The sequence below is a fragment of the Rhinoderma darwinii genome, chromosome 5 (assembly GCF_050947455.1).
Source record: "Rhinoderma darwinii isolate aRhiDar2 chromosome 5, aRhiDar2.hap1, whole genome shotgun sequence".
NCBI classification, from domain to species: Eukaryota; Metazoa; Chordata; class Amphibia; order Anura; family Rhinodermatidae; genus Rhinoderma; species Rhinoderma darwinii.
The window spans coordinates 328,706,698-328,732,380 of NC_134691.1; the positions used below are offsets into that span (position 1 = coordinate 328,706,698).

General features: G+C 41.7%; 1 protein-coding gene and 1 long non-coding RNA gene across 2 annotated transcripts in view; one reads left to right on the forward strand and one right to left on the reverse strand.

Moving 5' to 3' along the window:
• Positions 1-25,495, reverse strand: part of CDK6 (cyclin dependent kinase 6) — a 138,921-nt gene extending 113,426 nt beyond the window's left edge. Inside the window, exons 1-2 of the mRNA XM_075827712.1 lie at positions 25,093-25,495; positions 23,182-23,626 (exon numbers count right to left, since the gene is read on the reverse strand). Of these exons, the coding sequence (XP_075683827.1) occupies positions 23,182-23,417 (236 nt within the window). The 5' untranslated portion in view covers positions 23,418-23,626; positions 25,093-25,495. The remainder of the gene's footprint in view (positions 1-23,181; positions 23,627-25,092) is intronic.
• LOC142652171 (uncharacterized) overlaps positions 1-25,683 on the forward strand; it is a 94,280-nt gene that overhangs the window by 63,275 nt on the left and 5,322 nt on the right. Inside the window, exon 3 of the long non-coding RNA XR_012847777.1 lies at positions 16,335-16,482. This is a non-coding gene — a long non-coding RNA (uncharacterized LOC142652171). The remainder of the gene's footprint in view (positions 1-16,334; positions 16,483-25,683) is intronic.

Consider the following 25,683-nt stretch of genomic DNA (forward strand, 5'->3'; position numbering starts at 1 on the left):
TCGAGTGCACACCAATTTCTGCCAATCACCTGTGGGGTTAATATGCTCACTACAGCCCTAGGTGAATACCTTGAGGGGTGTAGTTTCCAAAATGGGGTCACTTCTGGGGGGTTTCCACTGTTTTGGTCCCACAGGGACTTTGCAAATGCGACATAGCGCCCAGAAACCAATCCAGCAAAATCTGTACTCCAAAAGCCAAATGGCGCTCCTTCCCTTCTGAGCCCTACTCTGTGCCCAAACAGCAGTTTATGACCACATATGTGGTATTGCCGTACACAGGAGAAGTTGCTTTACAAGTGTTGGGGTGCTTTTTTTCATTTATTTGTTGAGAATATGAAACATTTTCAGCTAAAACTACGTCTTATTGAAGAAAAAGGATTTTTTTTATTTTCACTGCCCAATTCTAATAAAATCTATGAAACACCTGTGGGGTCAAAATGCTCACTACACCCCTAGATGAATTCCTCAAGGGGTGTAGTTTCGTGAATCGAGTCACTTTTGGGGAGTTTCCACTGTACTGGTACCTTAGGAGCTTTGCAAAAGTGACATGGTGTCAAGAAACCAATCCAGCAAAATCTGTGCTCCAAAAGCCAAATGGCACTCCTTCTCTTCTGATCCTTGCCGTATGCCCAAACAGCCGTTTATGACCACAAATTGGGTATTGCCGTACTCCAGAGAAGTTGCTTTACAAATGTTGGGGTTATTTTATTCCTTTATTTGTTGAGAAAATGAAAAATTTTGAGCTAAAGCTACGTCTTATTGGAAAAAAATGTTTTTTTTTTATCTTCACTGCCCAATTCTAATAAAATCTATGAAACCCCTGTGGGTTCAAAATGCTCACTACACCCCTAGATGGATTCTTCAAGGGGTGTAGTTTCCTAAATGGAGTCACTTTTTTGGTGTTTTCACTGTTTTGGTCCCTTAGGGGCTTTGCAAATGTGACGTGGTCTCCGCAAACCATTCCTGCTAAATTTGATCTCCAAAAGACAAATGGCACTCTTTCCCTTCTAAGCTCCGCCGTGTGTCCAAACAGCCGTTTATGACCACATGCGGGGTATTGTTTTACTCGGGAGAAATTGCTTTACAAAAGTAGTGGTGCATTTTCTCCTTTTAGTCCTTGTGGAAATTAGAAAAAATTAGCTAAACCTACATTTTCTTTGAAAGAATGTAGATTTTCATTTTCACGGCCTACTTCCAATAATTTCTGCAATAAACCTGCGGGGTCAAAATGCTAACTATACCCCTAGATAATTTCCTCAAGGGGTGTAGTTTCCAAAATGGGGTCACTTTTGGGGGATTTCCACTGTTTTGGCGCCGCAAGAGCCTTTCAGACCCGACATGGTGCCTAAAATATTTTCTAATAAAAAGGAGGCCCCAAAATCCTCTAGGTGCTCCTTTGTTTCTGAGGCCGGTGCTTCAGTCAATAAGTGCACTAGGGCCACATGTGGGGTATTTCTAAAAACTGCAGAATCTGGGCAATAGATATTGAGTTGCATTTCTCTGGTAAAACTTTCTGTGTTACAAAAAAAATTGATGAAAAATGAATTTCTGCAAAAAAAAAAAGAAATTTGAACATTTCACATCTACTTTGCCTTAATTCCTGTGAAACATCTAAAGGGTTAATAAACTTTTTAAATGCTGTTTTGAATACTTTGAGGGGTGAAGTTTTTAAAATGGGGTGACTTATCGAGGGTTTCTAATATATAAGGCCTTAAAATCCACTTCACAACTGAACTGGGCCCTGTAAAAATAGCCTTTTGACATTTTCTTGAAAATGTGAGAAATTGCTGCTAAAGTTCTAAGCCTTGTGAGGTCATAGAAAAATAAAAGGATGTTCAAAAAACGATGCCAATCTAAAGTAGACATATGGGTGATGTTAATTAGCAACAATTTTGTGTGGTATTACTATCTGTCTTACAAGCCGATACATATAAATTTAGAAAAATGCTAATTTTTGCAATTTTTCGCTAAATTTTGATGTTTTTCACAATTAAATACTTAATGTATCGAGCAAATTTTGCCAGTAACATAAAGTCCAATGTGTCACGAGAAAACAATCTCAGAATCGCTTGGATAGGTAAAAGCATTCCGGAGTTATTACCACATAAAGTGACACATGTCAGATTTGAAAAAATAGGCTGTGTCCTTAAGGCCAAAACAGGCTCAGTCCTTAAGGGGTTAAGGCTATTCTCGGGCGCTTCTTATTCCATATATAGACGGAGAACATGGAATTTAATGTCTTGATATCAGTGTGTTTTAGTAGGAGCGGAATCGTCTGCAGAGGATAGAGCAATCTCGGGAAGCTTATCATTTTCAAAAGATGACATCTCCCCATAAAGGATAGAGGCAGATGCTGCCAACGTTGAAGGTCTTGTTTAATTTTATTTATAACCGCTGGGTAATTGAGGTTATATATTGTGTCCGGTGTGCGACCTATGTTAATACCTAGGTATTTAATGGAGGACCTAGCTATAGTAACCGGTATGCTCAACGAAGGTATAAAGCGTGCTGCGCCGTTACTGTTCAAGTGTAGTAATTCACTTTTTGAAACATTAACTTTAAAGCCGGAGTGGCTCTCAAATTTTTTAATAAGCTCAAAGACGTGAGGAAGATCGTGATGCGGATCTGATAGGAATATCAAGACATCATCTGCAAAGTATGTTGCCTTAATTGTTTCCGTGCCCACCTTGATGCCCCTTACCCTTTCGTCAGCCTCCAATGTGCGAATAAATGGTTCCAATGCAAGATTAAAAAGGAGGGGGGAGAGAGGGCAGCCTTGGCGTGTTCCTCTATGCAGTGGTATGGTGGGAGAAAGAAATCCTGGAGTGTATACTTTTGCGGAAGGAGCCGAATATAAAGCTCCAATAAAGGATCGGAAGGGTCCTGAAATACCCATGGAGTCCATCGTTCCACCCAACCAATCCCAATGAACCATATCGAACGCTTTTTCGGCGTCGATAGTAAGAATAGCTGGATTTGGATGGGCTGACGGATTAACCTTAATATCATCGAGTACTGTTATTTTTTTCCGAATATTGGCTACCGCGGAACGACCTTTTACAAAGCCGACTTGGTTTGGCGAGATTATTCTGGGTAATATAGTGGCTAATCTATCCGCCATAAGTTTAGAGATTCATTTTAAGTCCGAGTTTATTAAAGAAATCGGTCGATACGAGGAGGCTAATTCTGGGTATTTTCCTGGCTTTGGGAGGACCTTTATGTATGCAACATTAGAGGCTGCCGGAATGGTTTGTCCTGACAAATATCCATTATATAATTGTAGTAAACACGGAGTGATTTGATCCCTCAGGACCTTGAAATATTCACTGGCGTATCCGTCGGGGCCTGGGGCTTTCTGCTTTTTCAGTGAGTTTATACCCGATTTTAACTCTCCTTCTGTAATTGGGGAATTCAGGAATGTCCGTTCCTCCTCTGTGAGTTTGGGAAGATGTAGAGAGTCTAAGACCGTAGGGATCGAGGTTGAAGTATACGTTTGTTTTGTATACAGATCCTCATAAAATTGCTTTAAGATGGAGTTAACCTGTTTAGGGTGCGACTGCAAATTTCCCATTTTATCCTTCAAAGTGGTAATATGAAATTGTGATCCCGAAGGTTTAGACAGACGTGCCAGCAACCTCCCCGCTTTGTTTCTATATCGAAACAGTTTTGCTTCAAAAGCGGACCGTTTCAACTTTTCCCCTTTATCCAACCACAATTCATATTCCCCCTTTGCTTTCTGCCATTCTTGCTTGTTTGAGGGAGTTTGTATTGCTTGGAAACGTGTGTAAGTCTGCCTCAAAGCCCGGCCGTACTCCTCAATTTTCAATTTAGACTGGTTCTTAAGCTTCGAGATATATGCGATTAGTTGCCCTCTCATGACTGCTTTGGAGGTGTAACAGTATAACTGGGGATCCTGTGAGTGGGCACCATTGGTAGCCTCAAATTCCAACCACCAACCTTTAAGTAAAGATTGGAACGCTTCATCGGATGCCAAGTTACTGGGGAAGCGCCATAGGATGTCCGAACCCCTCGGAAAGCAGTCATGTATTTCCAGCAATACCGGTGAATGATCGGATATAACCATGGGTTCGATAACACTCTGGAGCACCCGTTGAAGGAGCGGCGTCGACACCAGAGTGTAATCGATACGTGACCATGATTGTTGGGCATGTGAATAATGCGAGTATTCTCTGCCATCAGGATGATGCAAGCGCCAGGGATCATGTAAACCTGTGTCTGAAAGAAAAGTGTGTAAGGTAGTTTCCCTAGCTAGATCCTTGTGAAGGAACGGTTTATGTGGATTGCTCCTATCCTCTGCAGGTTGTAAGACTACATTCAAGTCTCCCCCCAGAAGTTTGGAGGGCGCCGTATCAACTGCAAGAACTCCGTTTAGTGTCTTGAAAAAGTGAGAACTACGTACATTAGGCCCATATACATTATATATGCTTATGGAATCTGCTGAGCCCGTGAGATGTATATTCACCCATCTCCCTGCTGTATTAGATGAGGAGCCCGTGACTGAGTAGGGGAGATTCTTACCAAGGAGTATCAGGACTCCCGCCTTAGATTGTTGGGCGGGGGACCCGTACACCTGACCCACCGACAGTTTTTGCATACGGTGGTAATCTAACTCCGTGAGATGAGTTTCTTGCAGGAGCGCAATGTCGGTTTTTAGCCTTTTGAGATGGCGTAGTACCATCATGCACTTATGGGGTGACCTGAGACCCTTAACGTTCAATGATACAATTCTCATAAACGAGTGATATTTTTAGTTTAACATTGTGGATGTCTAACTGCCCCCCTCCCCTTCCCACCCCCCTATCCAAGCCCAAACGCAAATGCATAACCGACAACCAGTAACTACCACTACGTGGACCTTGCTGTACCATTACAGCATCCACGTCTACGTGACATACGACTTCACTTTTTTCCCACATGTAAGAACACATCTTATCGTAACTTTACCGTAACAAAACTGCTCCCAGCCTTGGTGCTGGACTGGACATCTCATTATGAAATCTAGCACGAAAGCTATAAACCACTGGTGGTCTATCTTGCGTATGTCGTCTAGTTATGCATAACATTCAAAAAACAATGCATATATATCAGGTACATTCATCTATAAGCGCTGTGCATTATATTCTCATAAGTGTAAAAGGATATCACATCGAAAACCCTAGTGCTTCTACGTTTCTGAGCCTCAGGATATGGTAGTTCATCATGTATGGCTTTGCTGAAGATTCCTGTTCCTCTGCGGTTTAGGAGCTGAGAAAATAAAGCCTTCTGATGTAGAGTTGTCCTCCCTGGAAAGTTCTCGAACTTCACCCGTGGGTTTATGCGTAGAAGAAGGTGAAGAGTGGTCAGGCGGTAAGGATTTCAGAATGGCATCCGCCGCTTCCGGTGTAGTAAAGGTGTCATAGGATCCATCCGTATTCGCGACCTTGAGAACTGCCGGGTACAATAATGCAAATTTGACGTGGCGCTTGTATAATGTCGAGCAGACTTGTGAAAATGCTCAACGCTTTTTCGTGACTTCCGCCGAGAAGTCGCCAAAAATCAAGACGCGGTGTCCTTTGTAATCCAGGCCATCGCGCCTACCCTTGAAGGCCTTCAACACTGCCATTCTGTCAGAATAGTCTAGGTATTTGACTATGACTTGGCGCGGGTGAATTCTCGTCTCCTGTGAGCCCTTATCTGCGGTTCGTAAGTCAGGTCCAACTCTATGAGCTCGCTCTACTTTACAGGCCTGGCGGATTCCCAAAGCCTCCGGTAAGTCCGTCTCACACAATCGCCTGAGATCTTTCGCCAACACCGACTCCGGTAACCCCACAATGCGTAAATTGTTCCTTCGTGACCTGTTCTCTAGGTCTTCCACTCTATCCCATAGCTTTTGATTTTCCAATCTTGTATCTTGTACTATTTGGCGGAGATCCATGAATGCTGTGTCCACGTGGTGCATGGCTGTCTCCAGAGTATCTATGCGATCCCCCTGCTTCGTCACCGTATCATGTAATTGTGATAGGGAGGTATTAACCGTTTTAGACAGAGATTCTTGTAAATCCGGGGAAATTAATTGCGCTACCTGAATCGCCAATTGCTTGTAGTCAATATTCAGGGTAGATAATGTAGACTCACCAGACATTGCAGGCAGTGGAGCTTGAGGAACTTCCGTCTCATCTAGTGTAGTTTGCCTAGAGGACTCGTCCGCCATGATGACTGCCTGGTCGTTCGCCCGACCGGTCTTGCTCTGTGCTCTGGATTTGCCCATAATATGGACGAATCTGTCCATATACCGACAGGTTTGACTTCCGTGCTGCAGGGGTTCAGACTCGGTTGTCCCAGCGATATTTAGTATGGTCTGGCCGAGTGATTTTGCTATCAAGGTCCGGAGCACTTACTCTCGCACGTCCTCACATGCAGGCGCCGGAACCGGAAGTCTCAATATAACATGGTTTAACCCGCACGGTGAACGCCGTAGAAAAAAAATATATACATATATATCCAAAAAATAATAAATCTTGCAGCACTCCAATGAAGTAAATGAAAAAATGTAGTTTTATTCAAGCCAACATAGAAAAGCGCAACATTTCAGTCCAAAAAAGTCCTAATGTTGGACTGAAACGTCGCACTTTTTCTATGTTGGCTTGAATAAAACAATTTTTTTTTTCATTTACGTCATTGGAGTGCTGCAAGATTTATTATTTTTTGGATATCGATTTAGTCTCTGGAACTGGACTACTTGCTGGCACCCATCTACATACCAATTTGATTGTGTTGGAGCCCTGAAGTCTTTTCTGCTGGTATATATATATATATATATATATATATAAAACATGCAGATTGCTTTTTTTTTGGTCACCTTAGCTCTAAAAAAAAATGGAATAAAAAGTGATCAAAAAGTCACATGTACCCCAAAATGGTATAGGGGAAAACTACAGCTTGCCCCGCAAAATTTAAGCCCTCACGCCGCTAAATTGATGGAAAAATAAAAAAGTTATGGCTATCAGAATACGGTGACACAAAGCATTATTTTTTTTAGCAAATAATTTTATTTTTCTAAAAGTGGAAAAACATAAAATGACACATATAAATTTGGTATCGCCGTAATCGTATCAACCTGTAGAATAAAGTAAATGTGTCGTTTTTACTGCCTGATGGACACCGTAAAAACAAAATCCCCCCCAAAAATTGCATAATCGCTGTTTTTTGCCCATTTCACCCAACAAATAATTGTTTTCAGCTTTGCAGTACATTATGCGGTACAATAAATGGAGCCATTAAAAACTACAACTTGTCCCGCAAAAAACAAGCCCTTATTCGGCTATATCAATGAAGAAATAAAAGAGATGGCTTTTGGAAGGCGGGGAGGAAAGAACAAAAAATGTAAAAACTCAAATCGGCCGTGTTATTAAGGAAGGGCAAATTGACCCCCAAAATTTTTTGATCCTGCAATTCTTGATTGGTAGTCCTGAGGCCAGGGGCACGGCTATAGAGGGTCAAAGCACCCTCAGCCACATCAAGAGAAACTGCTATTATAAATGGCACATGGAAGGTGGGCTCTTGTACGGATTTTGCATTGATGCCCAGGTGCTTAGTTATACCTATAGTGCCATATATTAGGGCTGTAGCCATCTTATTAGACGACGAAAAAAGATTCATAATCAAACACTTATCACACTGGTGTTATGTGTTAAGGGGGTTTTACACAACATGATTATCGGACAGACAAGTGTTCATATAACGCTCGTTGCAGATAATTGCCCTGTGTAAACAAGGTAGCAATCAGCAGATGAACGAGCAAACGATCCATTACCGGCTGATCGTATCGTTTTAAAAAGTAAAAGGAGCAAACGAGCGCCAATCAACAATGTCTCTTTGATCGGCGCTCACTGCACCGACCGATTGTCGGCCGGTGTAAAAGGCACTTAACACGAGAGGTTGTCACAGCCCCACCCCCTGAACAGTAGTTTGTGTCATAGTCTATATATGTCAGATGACTTTATTGGGGATTTGTGAGCTATCCCGATTCCATAAGTGATTGGGCTTTTACACTCTTTAAGGTGTTTTTGGTTTTCTTTTGTCGTTTTCTTCATTGCAGCAAAACCCTGACATTTAAAAACCTCTGTGGTTTTGCAATAACGAAAATCTCAGCAAGCAACCGCGGAAAAAACGACTCATATAAATGAACCTTTAGAGCTCCTAAACCTCTATTGCACTGCTCAAATATTTTCTATTAATAATATGTTACAAGATGACGCTAGATTGACTCCCTTTAAACAAGAACTCTGGCAGGAGACATCAAGTTTCTTACCTGATTTCCCCTGGACCTTCCCCCTACAGAGGGCACAGTGCTGAAGAGTGACAACCACTTATCTCCAAGAGTATGGAGATCTGAATGTGTCACCCGTTCACCACAGCTTAGGTTGCGAAGCAATGATCTAAATACGACTCTAAATTTGGGACACTGCTTGGAAAACAGCAGGGCCAAATTATTAGGGGGTTGAAGAACTCAAAAAAAATTACTAAATTGGGAAACTCCAGTTTTTGCTGGAGTTCCCCTTTAAGATAATAAAACGAACAAAAAAGTAATAACAGCATTTCAGAGGAAGGGGAATCCCCAACGTGGCAATCCCTGAGAATTGTTTTATTAAACTGTGTGGTTTCAAAAAATGGAAAACATTATTTGGGCTATGGCTACGCTTACGGTGTATTTTCAGTTTATAAATGAGACCACGATGCAATGCCGCATCCTTCATACAATGGATACCAACAAGACCAGACTTGTGATGGGGTCCGTCGGGTTTTAACAGCAGTTTAGAGTCACCCCCATGTAAGACATATGAGATACCAGCTTAGCTTTAACCCTTTCACTACCAAGGCCATATGTAATTACTTTAAACTATAGAATATAACAGATTAGATCTGGTGTCATAAAATAGTAATTTGCAATATTCTGGGAGCAGCACTTGTCCGGGATCAGGATGAAAAGTTTTACCACCTGTTTCTGTGTCTGTGTAGGGGAGGGAGGAGGGAGCTAAAAGTGAGAGCAAGATGAAAGATCAGCCTGTTACTGTCTTATCTGCCCCTATATAGCCTTCTAGTGACCCTGATGTGAGAAGTAGAGCAGATTTACATATCTAATTATCTCCTGAACCTAATCAAGAAATTTGTCGACTCCATGACTCGGATATTTACCAGTATCTGGATCGTGGAGATTTTTGGTTTCTCTCCAGTTCCGGTGATTATGTGAAGATATGCGCATGTATAGATAGGCATACGTGGCATGTGTGAACTTTCCACATCTTGAACTTTTATTTTTGGAGATGGTGTGAATCTCAGGCTTTGCTTGGGCCAGACTTTTACCCACAAACATGCCTATGCATTTATTTTTTTTACAATGTTATGATTTAAAGGGATTGTCCGTGATTAAGAAAAATAAGGCTACGGGGAGTAAATGGCATCAAATAATAAAATAAGCATTACATACTTTTAAAATCCCCTGCTGTCCCAGCGCTGCCGCTCCGATGCTCCACGAAAGACTTTCTTTACTTTACTTCTAAACTCCCGCCTCGGCCTGATTTTGCTTGATCGCAAACAATCCATTTAAATCAAAATTGCATGAAGGCGTCCATGAGTGTAAAGTGCTGGGTGGCATTTTCACAATGTGCCAGGTGTCTACTGTCAGATAATATATAGGTATAGGAATATAATATGATATATTTATATTATAATTCTGGATTTATTTGAGTTTGTCAAAACTCTGAAAATTATCATAAAACACCTGGAGAGCAAAAGGGTAAAGAGAACCCATCAGCTCTCTTGACAAGTCTGTTTTTTAGTAAATACCGCACTACCACATGAAATAACAATTTTGGAGTATCTCTTCTTAGAACTCTGCATTGTCCCATTCCTCTGTTATTCTTCTTGGAAGTTTATGTATAAACTGATAAGAGGAATAGTAACGCCCAGTTGTCAAAGGGATGTGAACCCACATACTTAGGCCCCATGCACACGACTGTAAAATCGCCCGTAATTACGGACACATTAATTTCTATAGCCGACACATTATTTTACAGACCGTGCTCCCATGCTTCATAATAAAACGGACGGCTGTCCGTGCCCGTAATTACGGGTCATAATTACGGGCACGGTCATGTGCATGGGGCCTGACACTGTCCAATCAATGCTGACAATGTCTCAGTGTGTAGGAAAACACCCTATTAACAATGATAACGCCCTGATGTCAATGTATTCCTACATTTCCAGGAGGAATAACAAAGGTACGACACAACACAGAGTTCTAGAAAAAGATGCTCCAAAATTTTTATTTAATGGAGAATACAAGTATTTACTAAAACAGACATGTCCGAAGTGATGGGTTCTCTTTGACTATGAAATTGTCAACTGAGCACCCACAATGCACTGCTCTCTGGTTACAGGAAACCAGCAGAATTCTGGATTGGCTTTAGACATAAATGGCGAAGAAAAACATCATGTAATTAAAAATCAGAACAAGTAAAGCAAAATATTAATAAATTTATGTCGATTTTCAGATTAATATTTTCCTTTAAATCACTGTTTCACGGGAATGGTATTACACAGGTTTTTCAAAACTTTTACGAGTGATTCCCCATTTTATTCTGACAGCTCTTATTACCAATGAGTCATCACAACAAGATCTGACCAGTCTGAACATATTCCTCCGCTATTATCTGCAATATAATAACCTCCTTTCTGTAGTTAATGACAATACGACTATTTCATGCAATGTGAACTGTCCGCTCCAGACGGGGGCCGAATGCAGATTGCGGAACGCGTTGTCTGAAAGTTCATACAAGTTTGGAAATGTCATTAATGATCTCACGTTACTGAGAGCTATGGGACACTAACAGGATCCTATAAAGAAGTCGTCCACTTACAAGCGTACCAAACAAAACAGACAAGAGTTCCCCCTATAATTATCCATTAGGGAGTCCTAAGCAGGTGAAAAGTGTCATTTTCGGACATTTTTCCCAGCGGTGAAGGGGGACTAAGGTGACCTAGACCAAGACAAAGACCCATCCAGCCTGGTGTTCTGGAGGTCCATTTAAAAATCCACCATTAGGGTATATTCACATGGTGCAGTTTATTCCCATGAAATCGCAGTAAAACAGCAGCACTTTGCCATAATATTTCTGTGATCGCGGCAATAAACCACGATTTGACCGCACCTTGTGAATATACCCTTATTCACCAAACACAAGAAGGGATGTTTGGGGACTCGTCTGTCACGTACTTTACTGTCCATGCTGCAACGCCGTCTCTTCTTGCCTCATTGCGGCATGGCTGGCGGGGATGCCATTCGGCGCATGCAGAGCGCATGGCGACCCAACCAATAGAGACAGGACTCAATAGAAATAACAACCGGATAACTAGAACCACCTACATCCTGGGGTCAGCCAAGTGCCTTGACGATACCTGAAGTTGTGGGAAAGCGGTGGGGGGGGGGGGGGTGCTATATATTTGTGCTGTCCGGTTTGTTCTTTCTCTGGATATCGTATGAATCAGATCTTTACATTTTCCTTTCTTCCCTGTATTGGGAGCTGTTGCTACTGGTGAAAAGAGGAATACATTTCCAAATCGCCAGAATAAATGCTGACCAAGGATTGTCCATATTTGATACTTAGTTAAAAGAGCCATACAGAAAAGCCAAAAATGAAAACTTCTGAATCCCTTTATATCCAAAGCTTCTCCGCTCTTCAATTTTCGGGACATGAAGTACAGATTGGACAGTGATTTCCTTTCAGTCATATTACCTCTCATTGAGCTCATTTCTCTGTCACTCGGTCACCCAAGGGTTCTCTCCTCTCAGCTCAGTGACACACAGTCATAAAGCCCCATCTCTTTTACTGCGTGACACATGCATGATTGTAATCTATGCCCATAGTGCGTGAAGCATGATCTGGTATCCGGGATGTGTCCTACACACCAGTCTACACACTCATTTATCATTTAGAAAGTTGCAAGGATATTTACGATGTTTTTTCAAAGATAAGTTTAATCAAAAGTCTATCGCAGCTGCTCATCTTCCACTATCTATCTATCTATCTATCTATCTATCTATCTATCTATCTATCTATCTATCTATCTATCTATCTATCTATCTATCTATCTATCTATCTATCTAATATCTATCTACCTATCCATTTATATATCTATCATATCTGTCTACCTCATATCTATCTAATCTATCTATCTATCTATCTATCTATCTATCTATCTATCTATCTATCTATCTATCTATCTATCTATCTATCTATCTATCTATCTATCTATCTATATCTATCTATCTCATATCTATCTACCTATCCATTTATATATCTATCATATCTGTCTACCTCATATCTATCTATCTATCTATCTATCTATCTATCTATCTATCTATCTATCTATCTATCTATCTATCTATCTATCTATCTATCTATCTATCTATCTATCTATCTATCTATCTATCTATCTCATATCTATCTACCTATCCATTTATATATCTATCATATCTGTCTACCTCATATCTATCTATCTATCTATCTATCTATCTATCTATCTATCTATCTATCTATCTATCTATCTATCTATCTATCTATCTATCTATCAATCTCATATCTATTTATCTCATATTTATCCATATATCTACTATTTATCTAATTCATATCTAGCTATCTATATAATATCTATCTAATATTTATCTATCATTTTTTATGCATCTATCTCGTATTTATCTAATTCATACCTATCTAATTAATTAGATATCTATCTATCTATCTATCTATCTATCTATCTATCTATCTATCTATCTATCTATCATATCTCTATGTATCTCATATCTATCTTGGTACCAAGCCCCTTTGGTTTTTGACAGCTGTCCCCAGGCCATAGATAGTATAGTGCCCATACTCAGGTCTCCGTGAAGAGCCAACGGGAGCTGAGGAGTTATGGCACTCAGCGAAGCCCCACAGCGCCTTTGTTCTTGTGATCAGTGCCCGGACCCCACCAATCACATTTTCTATATGACATGCCATAGGTTTTATTTCTTACAGCTACCATTAGTTTTTCTATTGTAGTTCTGACTGCTCAAAGACCTCTATCTTATCCTTGCTGGCTATTGGGTTTTCAACTTTGTAGCTTATAAATATTTTTTTTTAATTTTTTCTGGACCATCAGATATGGATTTATAACATTTTACTGTATATTCACGGTGTACTATTTGCAGCAGTGAGTGTTTAGTATCTACACATTGAATTATAGAGCAGAAATCCGCCACCCAGGGGATGTTGTCTGTGAGGTTTTTAGCTGCCCTGTAATATCCTCGTGTTCATCACGGATTGTCAGCGCTGGAAGTCTAGTTCTGCTCGGGCACAGGACTTCCTGCTTTTACTGGTTTTTGGGTCACACATGTTCCTGATATTATGGTTAGGAAGCTTATTATTTTACATACGTTAACTATTTTCCAGACTTCCCTTGTGACTTGGAGAACACTATAAAGAATGTTGTGTGGCTGATTAAACAGATGACTTTAATAAATTAAATTGCCTGTAAATCTGGTGCATAAGTGGGAATCTAGTATTTTTTTTATATGCCTATTTTTTTTTGTACCAGACTTCATTGTGCTAACACGGTGTTAATACAAGATGGCAAACATGAAAAGTATACATCAGCAAACAACAGCTGCTTTACAACATCCTGAAGTCAATGCAGCCAAGTAGACAGATAGATAGATAGATAGATAGATAGATAGATAGATAGATAGATAGATAGATAGATAGATAGATAGATAGATAGATAGATAGATAGATAGATAGATAGATAGATAGATAGATAGATAGATAGATATAGATAGATATAGATAGAGATAGATAGATATAGATAGATATAGATAGATAGAGATAGATAGATAGATATAGATAGATAGATAGATAGATAGATAGATAGATAGATAGATAGATAGATAGATAGATAGATAGATAGATAGATAGATAGATAGATAGATAGATAGATAGATAGATAGATAGATAGATAGATAGATAGATAGATAGATGCTAGACTCCCACACTTTGTCATTGCCAGTCCACGTGCATTTCCCATACAAGATTTACCGCTGAAAATAGCCAATGATTACTATGGAAATGTCATGATGATTGGGCTGTTTGCTATTGGGTTCCTGATCTGTTTTATGAGGATCATCATTGTACTTATAATCTTGTTTATTGAGTGATGATGCTTTATCCTGAAATTGTCAGAACATTAACAGAAGCTTCAGAAAAGTCTGCTAATGATATACCAGGGCAGACATTTAAATCCAAAGCATGGTCTCCATAAACATCCCAGACCTACACAGGTGCACGTCCCATTACAAGACAAAACAACCCCTTTTTGGTGAGATTTTCGTAAAACTGCGGCATAACAAAGCAGCTTTGCAAAATTGTAGCAACAGCAAAATAGAGCCGTCAGGTTTCTGCTTTCACTTTACTAGATAGAATAGTACAGCATGTTCCATTATTCTAGTCATCAAAGATCCTGCGGTAGAAATGAAGCGCTACATGGCGCCGATTGAAATCAATGGGCTGTACATGTAATGTACGAATGAGGTCCCCCAGGTGGAAAGACACTCTTTGTAGCAGCTCTCCATTCTGGCTAATAGAACATGGTACCTTCCCCACTTTTATTACATTTAGGGCATGCCCCCACGTGGCGGATTTCCTCCGCAACTGTCCGCATCAATGCCGCACCTAATCCGGGTTGCGGATTACGGCTGCGGATCTGCCCAAAATGTGCAGTAAATTGATGCGGACTAGCTGCTGCGGACTGCGGGAAAAGTGCTTCCCTTCTCTCTATTAGTGCAGGATAGAGAGAAGGGACAGCACTTTCCCTAGTGAAAGTAAACGACTTTCATACTTACCGGCCGTTGTCTTGGTGACGCGTCCCTCTTTCGGCATCCAGCCCGACCTCCCTGGATGACGCGTCAGTCCATGTGACCGCTGCAGCCTGTGATTGGCCTGTGATTGGCTGCAGCCGTCACTTACACTGAAACGTCATCCTGGGAGGCCGGACTGGAGACAGACGCAGGGAGTTCTCGGTAAGTATGAACTTCTATTTTTTTTACAGGTTGCTGTATATTGGGATCGGTAGTCACTGTCCAGGGTGCAGAAACAGTTACTGCCGATCGCTTAACTCTTTCAGCACCCTGGACAGTGACTATTTACTGACGTCTCCTAGCAACGCTCCCGTAATTACGGGAGCCCCATTGACTTCCTCAGTCTGGCTGTAGACCTAGAAATACATAGGTCCAGCCAGAATGAAGAAATGTCATGGCAAAAAAGCAAGACGCATCCGCAGCACACATGACATGTGCATGACATCTGCGGACTTCATTGCGGAATTTAGAATCTCCATTGAAGTCAATGGAGAAATTCCGCCATGAGTCCGCAACCAGTCCGCCACTGCTCCGCAACAGACAGAGCATGCTGCGGACACCAAATTCCGCTCCGCAGCCTATGCTCCACAGCGGAATTTTACGCATCGTCTAAACGAACACTTCTAAATAGAAGTGGAAGTCAATGGAGAAACGGCTCCGCTGCGGATTAACGCTGCGGAGTGTCCGCAGCGGAATTCAAGTGAAATTCCGCCACGTGTGAACCCAGCCTTATATGCCCTAACTGCAGCATAAGAATAGGGGTTCTCTAAAAAAAAAATGTCCAACTTCGTAACCATTGTTCCAATACATCTAAAATTGAAATTATGTATCTAAAATGAAAAAATTAAGCAATTTTTTCAATAGTCTTAATTAAAAATCTCATATTGTTTTGTGTTTACAGCTCCTATGGAAACCTATATGTCTCCATGGTAACAGACAACAAACAAACCCTCTGTAGTCAGATCATGGAATCATACTCCCATCAGTCCCTTACTTCTTAGTAACATACATTTGTAGGCTAGCAGGTGGATGGCAATATGACTGCTGTAACGGACTACATAAAGCTTGATTATAGTCTGTTACCATGGAGACACATGGGTCTGCGTAGGAGCTGGAGTTGTTTTGATGCTCAGGGACATAACAAACCTCATAGTTACGCCCTACTTTTGGCTTTTCTACATAGAGAGAAACACGTCAGTGTCAGACCTAAACAAAAACAAACAAAAAAAATAAAAATCGCACATTTTTTGGAAATAGGCTTATCTAATGGTGGAAATACCCTGTAAGATTATTCATTTATCATGTCATTTAATGTGTGCAACATATATTTTATTTCACTCAGTTCCAGAAATCATGTTTCTCCTCAATTTTATTCTATTCCCAGAAATACTCAATTTCTAGAAAATGATCGTGGAGACCATTTACATTGTTGCATCAGAGTTCCGTTGCCTTTGATGAATATCGTAGTCTTCTGAACTATTCTGCGTGCTAAAAAAACCAGAATCTATGTCGCCAGTGTGAACAGAGCTCAAGTACACTTTTTGTCTTCTTCAGTGTTTAACCATAGCAGCCAAATGTTGCACTGTATTGAACAGGATTAAAAAAATCTAAGGATAGGTTATCGATATTTAAAGGCTATGTACACTTTGACAATAATTTTTTTTCAATTATTCCAATGCATCTTGAATTAAAATTGAAACAACTGTGCAATAGATTTTAATAAGATTTTTTTTATCGTTTGGCTTCTACAGCTTCTATGCAGACCTATAAGTCTCCATGGTAACAGACAACAAACAAACCCTATGTAGTCTGATCCTGCAGTCATATTCTATTCAATCTGTCCCCTACTTATTAACCTACCGGATGTAAGCAAGAAGTAGAGGACCAATGGAAGGCAATAATACTGCAGGATCAGACTACACAGGGTTTGCTTGTTGTCTGTTACTATGGAGACGCATAGGTCTGTATGGGAGCTGTAGACAGAAAACGGTGAGACATTTTTTATCAAGACCTATTGCAAAGTTGTTTTTCTTTTCATTTTAGATGCATCAGGACAAAACGCATTTGGTTGGCCAAGGGGTAGAAAACACCTTTAAAGAGATCTGTCAGATCTCCTGACATGTCCGATTTAGTAAAAACTTGCATTCCCCATGAAATAACAATGCTGGAGTATATTGTCTTAGTGCTCCGCACTGTGTCATTCCTCTGATATTCCTCCTGGAAATTTATAAATTGACAACTGGGTGTTTTCATTCCCTGTGTCAAAGTCTAACTCTGTCAGCACTGATTAGATAGTCAGTCTGTGCATGAACACACCCCCAACTGGTAACACTCAGTTGTCAATGTATTCATAAATTTCTAGGAGGAATAACAGAGGGACAGTACAATGCAAAATTCTAAGAAAAGATGTTCCAAAATTGTTATAAAATTGGGAATACAAGTATTTACTAATCAGACATGTCAGGAGAGGTGACAGGAAATTAGGAAAACAATAAGAGAGTTTTATATGGTGCAGATTTCCGTGACTGGTGCCCTTTAAATGTAATGCAGCTGACATAAAACGAGACCTTTAAAAATCGTCTTGGGTTTAAACAGCATTTGTAAAATATATAACTCAGACTTTTCTTTTCGCTGTTATATATTTTGACCTTGCAGCTCTTGAAAAGCAATATAACTGCGCAATCGAGTTTTACAGATAGTCTTTTTCAGGGTAAGTATCCAGAACACGGCTGCTGCTGCAGCTGTGGGTACAAATACGTTCATGATATACACCTGCACAAATAATAATGCTATATAATTTAATAATGAAGTTTGTCAAACTCCTTAATCACCTGCAGCCATGAAGACGTATTGAAGGCAGAATAGTCAAAATCCTGAATGTAGCGAGTAAAAGGTCCAATAACTACAATGTACGAATTTCTGCATAATAAACAGTGCAATCCACACTGGTTTTTACGAATTCCCCAAATTTTTGTGGTTGTTATACCTTAGCTACAATAGATAAGTCAGGGCGATCGCTATAGTATTGAATTCAATGAGAGCTGTATAAATCTGTATGCAGTGAGCTCCTCCTAGTGGTGGCTGCAGGCTGCCAGAACTTTATCATTTAACTCTATGGTCGTGTAAGAGAAGAAGGAGATATGGAGCACTATGTTAGAAAACCGGAGCTCCCACTAAATACATATTAAAAAAAAGTTAATCAGCACAGAAGTTTGGACCTATTTAGATGAAAATGAATACATAAAACGATGAGTCCTACAGAAAACCATTCTCTAAAGCATATCCCTGCAGAGGCATGTAGATAAGTGGCCATGCAGAATCAAGTTAAACTAATAGGCACTTGATCAAACTAGTCTATGGTCTGTGCAGGTCTCCTGGAAGGAAGAACTATAGAAACCCACTTTCGTGCTTTGTATACAAAAGCAAAATAAAAGGGGGCCTTATGACAATTTCCCATAAAGTTAGTGCCCACTTTTTATCATCAGGTAATTTTTAAGAGACATTGTAATAAATCTTACAGAAAAATGCCTCCTTCTCATTTTATAAGACTTCTCTCATACTCCCCCCCCCCACCTCTGCCTCATGTACTGATCACTCACTCTCAATTCACTGGTAAAATCAGTATTCAGTGAGGCTGAGGTAAAGATGGATTATCAATTTATTGAGGGATCAGGTTACAGTGCTGCCTATAGAAGTCTATGGAGAGTGGAGGGGGGATGAGGAGGGAGCAGCTGCAGGGAGAGAGAGGCACAGATACACAGAGATGCTGCTGGAGAAGCTGAAGCAGCTTCTAGTAAGTGTTCTATCTCACCCTAGTGCTGGATTCACAGCTACACTGCTCATTACTGCTGCGTGATGTCCTCCATGCTGCTGCTGCTGCTTCTGTGTATGTGTGTGAGAGATAGATAGGGGATCAGGCTCTTCTCTTCTCTATGTGTGCTCTGTATAGGAGACATTATAGCAGCTAAACTCTGCCCCTCTTTTGCGGAGTTCAGGGAAAATTGACAATTAGAAATGGAGTCTGCAGAGAAAAAACCTGCTGATAAATGCAGAATACAAGTCATAATGGCCAGAAATAGTGTTAGTCCTCATGTACACACATATGACAGCTTATTCTGAAGTCACCTGAAACGACAGGTAGGCTTTAATCAGCACAGAATTTTGGACCTATTTAAAAAAAAGAATAAGAAAATGGTGGACATTCACTTTAAGATTTGAGAGCCGTTAGATAAAAGAAAGCACAAAGAAGAAAAATTGTACCACAGAAATTGTAAGGGTAAAAAAAGTGCACAGTGCACCAATAAAATATCCAATAAAACGACACCAATGCTTATGGCACCAATAAATGAATGTAATGACTTGTGCAGCCAGACGTAGGAAACCACCACTTAAATACTATGGCGGAGTGAGCGAAATAACCTCAAAACAATACAATGAAAGCCGCTCAATACATAAATACTGGTCATGAAATCGAGTGGGCTGAGAAAAAGAAAAGATACAAGAGCTTTGAATAGTATAATACTGTATAGAATTGGAACACAATACAAGGATAACATGACTCTCACAAGATTCAAAGCTGTTATAAAGATCAGAGAGCGCAGGACGAGGATGTATGCCGGGACCTCTCGCCTTTCCCTGGCAAAGTAGTATCTATACCGAGCACTTTCCTCCCACAGCAACCTCCTGATTAATAGTATTGGCGGTAAGGAATCTTAAAGGGGTTGTCCAGGCACGGGACGTTTTTTTATACTGATGACCTATCCATAGGATAGGTCATCAGTATATGATCGGTGGAGGTCCAACAACCGGACCCTGCACCAATCAGCTGCTCCGGCAGGAGCAGAGTTGCAGTTCTGCAGCACGGCCACTATTCCGTGACCGAAGCCTTCTGCTTCCGGCACCAGCCACTGGATAACATCCGGTGCACAGAGGCATCCAGAACAGTTGATTGGTGTGGGGTCCGGGTGTCGCACCCCCACCGATCATATACTGATGACCTAACCTGTGGATATTAAAGGGGTTGTCCTGCTCCTGGCCAACCCCTTTAATAGCGAGCTTGGAAGGATCAGTGGTTATTAGTAGTAAGAGGTAGTCTAAAATCCTCTTATCACAAACACAGACTGCTCCTCTGGTCTCCCTCATGCTATACACTGCAGCTCTTCCTGTTCAGATTGGCTGTTTTCCCCTGAAAACAGCTCGGTATTTTCAGCTGTTTTTGTTAAGCGTGTGAACATAGCCTTTTGGTCGTCAGGGCATGATGGGACTTGGGCTAGGGCTACGTGGCGAAACAGAGTCGCCACAAGTATAGCAATTCATGGGACCTATGGAAAACAAAGTTATAAGAAAGCATTGCAGAAAATCTAACAGTGTCGCATTTCTTGCAATTCTTATAAGGTCGATCAAAACTATCCCACAGGGAAACATTGAAATCGCCTTAAAGTCGCAGTAATGCCACCAAAATGTTATCGACTTTACGGTAGTCCTGAGGATGCAGGATTATCAAAGATTTCCGTCATCCAGCCCCTGGTATATATATTTATTTCTTGTCAGGTTTCCATTGCTCTTTGATGGGCGGAGTAGTACAGCAAGCGGTGTAATTTTATCCAATCAAAGAAAACCTGAAACCTGATGGACCCACTACGGGTCTAAGGGATCGATTAAATAAATGGATTTGTCATATCTGTCATTGGTATCCTGTAAAAAGGAAGCCATAACACAAATGTGAATTTATATTGTATACGTACACCAGGGCAGGACAATCTCCGTCATCAAATCACTGTGGCAAAAATGTCCTCTTTGGACACTCCTGTTTTGTGAGAATGGTCCCCATTCATTGATCACAGGGTGTCCGGCTGCTGGGACTCCCAGCGATCAGTTATAATCTCTTCGTTAACTTGGTAGCAAGTGCTCATTTTCACTGCAGCACCACCACAGGTGAAATGTAGCATTACACAGTTCCCAGTAAATCAATGGACTGTCCATGTAAAGCACGCATGTGTTGACCCCTGCAGACTGAGAGACGCTCTTTATAGCCACTCTCAACTCTGGCTATTAGAAAGGGATCTTGAACAGGGACCCACCCACCCCAATAATCACTCAGACCCCCCCCCCCCCCAATAATCACTCAGAATTTCCTAATAAAGTATTTGGAAATAAGGTTTTATAAACCAAATTCTGTCTGCCTGCAGCTGCCACTAGGGGGAGCTTGCTGCATATGTACTTATACTGCTCCCACTTACATTAAACATGTATGCAGTGAGCTCCCTCTAGTGGTGGCAGGCAGACAGCATTTTATCATTTAAAGTGTAGCTAAACGTTTGACAAACTTCTGACATGTCAGAAGTTTGGATTGGTGGGGGTCAGAGCACTGAGACCCCCACCAATCGCTAGAACGAAGCAGCTGAAGCCCTCGTGTGATCACTCAGCCGCTTCTTGTCTGTTCGGCTTTTTCCGGAAATAAATGTATCGGTGTACGGACTCAATAGAAAGTCTATGAGCCAGCACTCCAATACATCGGCTTTCCGGAAAAAGCCGAACAGACACGAAGCGGCTGAGCGCTCACACGAGTGCTTGAGCTGCTTCGTTCTAGCGATTGGTGGGGGTCTCAGTGCTCGGACTCCCACCAATCCAAACGTTTAGCTACACTTTAACTCTATCGCTGTAGGGGACTTGGAGCTTTGGAACAAGGAAATTATACAACATTGAGTTTTAGATCTCTTCAGAGTAAATTAAACCATGTCAGCGTTATGCTGGCACTTTGTTTCTGGGTGAACTTTGTTAGTACTGTTTATGGGGCACTCACACAGTGTCAAATGGCAGGAATATAAAGCAAATATGTGTGCGTATGTATGTGTATGTGTATATATATCCCTGCAGTGGATTTACTTCAGGTTTTTTAGGTCATGATATAGAAAGAATCTGCAACGTGTGAACATGGTATTATATTTCAATTACACCTCAATGGAAGTTTTCTGTAGACATGTCTGTAAATAATATTTGTATAAACAACACAACATCTAATGTAAGAGCCTGGCCCTTATACAGCGATGAGCGGTACAAAATAGGCGCTGCTGATCTCTTCCTGCAGAAGATGTCTGTTACAGATCATAATTGTAGGAAGTTCCTTCTACTGTTTAACTTACTGACTGACTCCTTCTTCAAGACGAGGTTCTTCAGCAGCTGTATACTATACTGTTTTGTGTCCCAGCTCCTGCAGAATTACACACATCAGCTGCAGCAGAACATTATAATACACACCTCAGCTGCTGCAGAACATCATATTGCACACCTCAGCTGCTGCAGATCATAATACACACCTCAGCTGCTGCAGATCATAATACACACCTCAGCTGCTGCAGAACATCATTATACACATCTCAGCTGCTGCAGAACATCACAATACACACCTCAGCTGCTGCAGAACATCATAATATACACCTCAGCTGCTGCAGAACGACAATACACACTTTAGCTGCTGCAGACCCTCATAAAAAACACCTCAGTTGCCGCAGAACATAAAACACACCTCATCTGCTGCAGAACCTTATTATATGCACCTCAGATGCTGCAGACCTTCTTTATTCATATCAATAAATGCTGGATAGAAAGCGCCCCTTTTGTCTTTAAAAGAGGTTCTGCAGCAGATGAGGTGTGTATTATAAGGATTAATGTGCTCCCTACTATAAGAATTTTTTTTTTGCAGCCAACAGCCCATTGAGAATCACAGTAGGTAAAGGTCGTCATATCACATTGTACTTAAAGGACATTTCCTACTAACTAAAAAATCCCCTGTATATATAACTCCTTGAGTCATCCTCCTTTGTCACGAGTTATATCTGTTTTTGGAAAGGCCCTCAGGGGTTATCACCCAGCTTGCCACGCTCCTGAATAGCGAATCTGACAAGCGGTGCAGCAGAAGAGGATGTTACTAGGAAATAAGGGTGACAACCCTTGTGAGACATAAGGTGGTGGCCATATTGGTTGTCACCCAACTTTCCCAGATTTAAATAAGAAACAGCAAGGGGAAATGTGTCGACGAATGACAATGCGAGATCGGTAACTAGCAGCTACACGTCCGAGAGGTTCCGCAGCAGCTTTTCTGTCACATCACACTCATGAATATTAATGAATGACCAATCTGTGCGGTGCTTTAACTTTATGATCCCGCTTTTCCGCTTCCTGCAATGAATAGACAAGTGACCTATGGCCGTAGGACCTGCTTCTGTTCTCACCTGACCACATTAGGATGCTCGAAGGTCTCTAGGTGTCGTAGCACCGCCACCTCCCGGATGGTGGACAGTGGCATCCCCTCTTCTCCAGTCTGCACTCGCACCCGCTTCAGGGCAACAAAACGTCCTCCATTCTTCAGGTCCCGAGCCTTGTACACCTTACCATAAGCCCCCTCCCCGATCTCCGCCACACATTCATACTGTTGATCTGCCAGGCCGTCCTTCTCCATCGTCATCATTACCCTAAGAGGGGGGGTCCAGGGAAGAGATAGGAGCTCAAGATTCACTCTTGCCTTGTAATCCAGATGTGGACAGAGCTTCCTAGGACTAGGATGGTCAGAAGAAGCTGGAGATCCCTAAGACAGCTGCAGACCCAGCCGTGCACAGCTGGACGGGGAGATGCAGGAAGCAGCACATAGATAGCGCCAGCCCAAGGAGATCACATTATCTGGAGGGAAGACACAGCGAAACATGCGTGTGAAACTCTCAACACGGTCAGCGGCGCTCGCCGACACTCACACAAGTCTATTCTACTTTACTCAACCCATATGTCCCACTGCGGCAACCATCTCCAACCATCCTGATGTTCCGTTCTACAGCTTGACTTACAGATGTAGCAGAGCTAAACGTGATACCACCATGTGCGATCTATAATTTTACAAACCTAGTGAGAGTTGTCACGGTGCACTCACCAGACCCTAGCAACTTCAGCTCTGCTACATCTATGCGCATCTATAGACTGAATGCAATAAATGCCTCCATAACCCTATAAAATTACGTATTATCAACTAATAAATCCCGTTATATAATGACATAAAACGCATCGTCTCTATTTAGCGTATCGCGCCAACCGCCTCCATGGTATTCTTAATTGGTGGTCACAATATTGCGCCATATATCAATTATTTTTGCCAATTATGGCGGACAGATACAAGGAAGACGTATATCTTCTATATGACATTATTGATACATGACCCCCTCCCATAGGTAATACCGATCTATCAATAATATACAAATTCCTTGCAAATCCGTCCAATCACGCCGCCTTCTTACCCGTATGTAGAGATATACATATAATAGAGCTTTATACATATATTTATTGTATTGGTCCACCCAGGTATTATTTACAGTACAGCACCACGGCCGATGACGGTGCCATATAAATAAAATACTATACATTTTCGGAGATTGATCTTATCAATTTTCATGTACATTCTATAATAGAACTGTTCAATGCTAAAGTACTCTGCCAGCAGCTGGGGTGCCCGTGAGGGTAAGGAGGGTGGGTGTATACATAAGGGTCCGAGCTACGCTACCTCTCTCAACCCCCCCCCCCCCCCCAATTCTCGATTCAAAGAATAACACTACACTGTAAATCTTTCTATGACTACAACACTCTGGTGCTTTCTGCGGATATTACAGCGTGTGTGGACCTTTAAATTTCAAGCAAAATAAGGACCCATTAACCCCTAATCATCCTGGCTCCGATCCCAAATATTATTATAGTTTTGCTATACGAAATATATAACCCTGGCAGTAGACGGAGTGATTTTATATTTTTTTCACGTTATGAGCGCAGATGATAAACGTTATCTCTACGGAATCAAAACGATTCTCAACATTCCATCGGAATTCGGTGATCGGTTAGAAGACTATAAAGGGGGGGGTCATTATAGATCATTTGCATTGATGATTGTGATTTAGGGAGTATAAAATTCCTGCGACTCCATAAAGATTGGTGTTCTTGGTCGGGATGGTTACACCACCTTAGGGCACAGCTTCATCGTTAGAGGCAGATGAGCTGTCTGCAGAGCATTGCATGATCATAAAGGGTTACAGAGCACATGGCATCTGCACAATGCAATGTTAGTAATGATGAGAGTGGCAGGATTATCCCAGTGCACATGTATTTACCTGCAGCAGGGCAGAGTCCTACAGGGGCATCCAAGTGGGCAGGGGTGAGGGGAGATCCGTGCTATTCCTGCTGAGGGTCTTCTCTTCACATTCTCCCCGCAGCAGCAGAGCCCCGGCCGGGCCACACAGGTAGCTCTGCACAGCTCTGCACAGCCATCCTCAGTGCAGCACAAGGGGCAGGGTCACCAGAGAGGGGGAAAGCCGTGTCCCACCACACACTCAGCAGCACCGGGCACCAGCCTGTCCCATAGCAGAGCCGCTGCTGCCGCCCTTCTTCCCTCTCCTCCGCTCCTCAGCGCTTTCTTCCTTTTTGTTGCTGCTTTTCCCACGCTGCTCAATGTGACTTGACCCCTCTTCAAAAGTTTGACACAACGCTTGTACATTTCCGCATTCCTCCCGACTACAAAGCGCCGCCGCCTCCTCTGCTCCGTGTGTGCACAGCACTCACTGCAAGTACTGCGGCACCGTGCACGGTGGATGTGTATATGTTTATACTGTATATATACTGCCCATAATATACAATCCTGCCAGCATCTGGCACGGCGGTCTATATAGTGGCTGTGTATATAGTGCCCTTTAGGGCTATTTTCT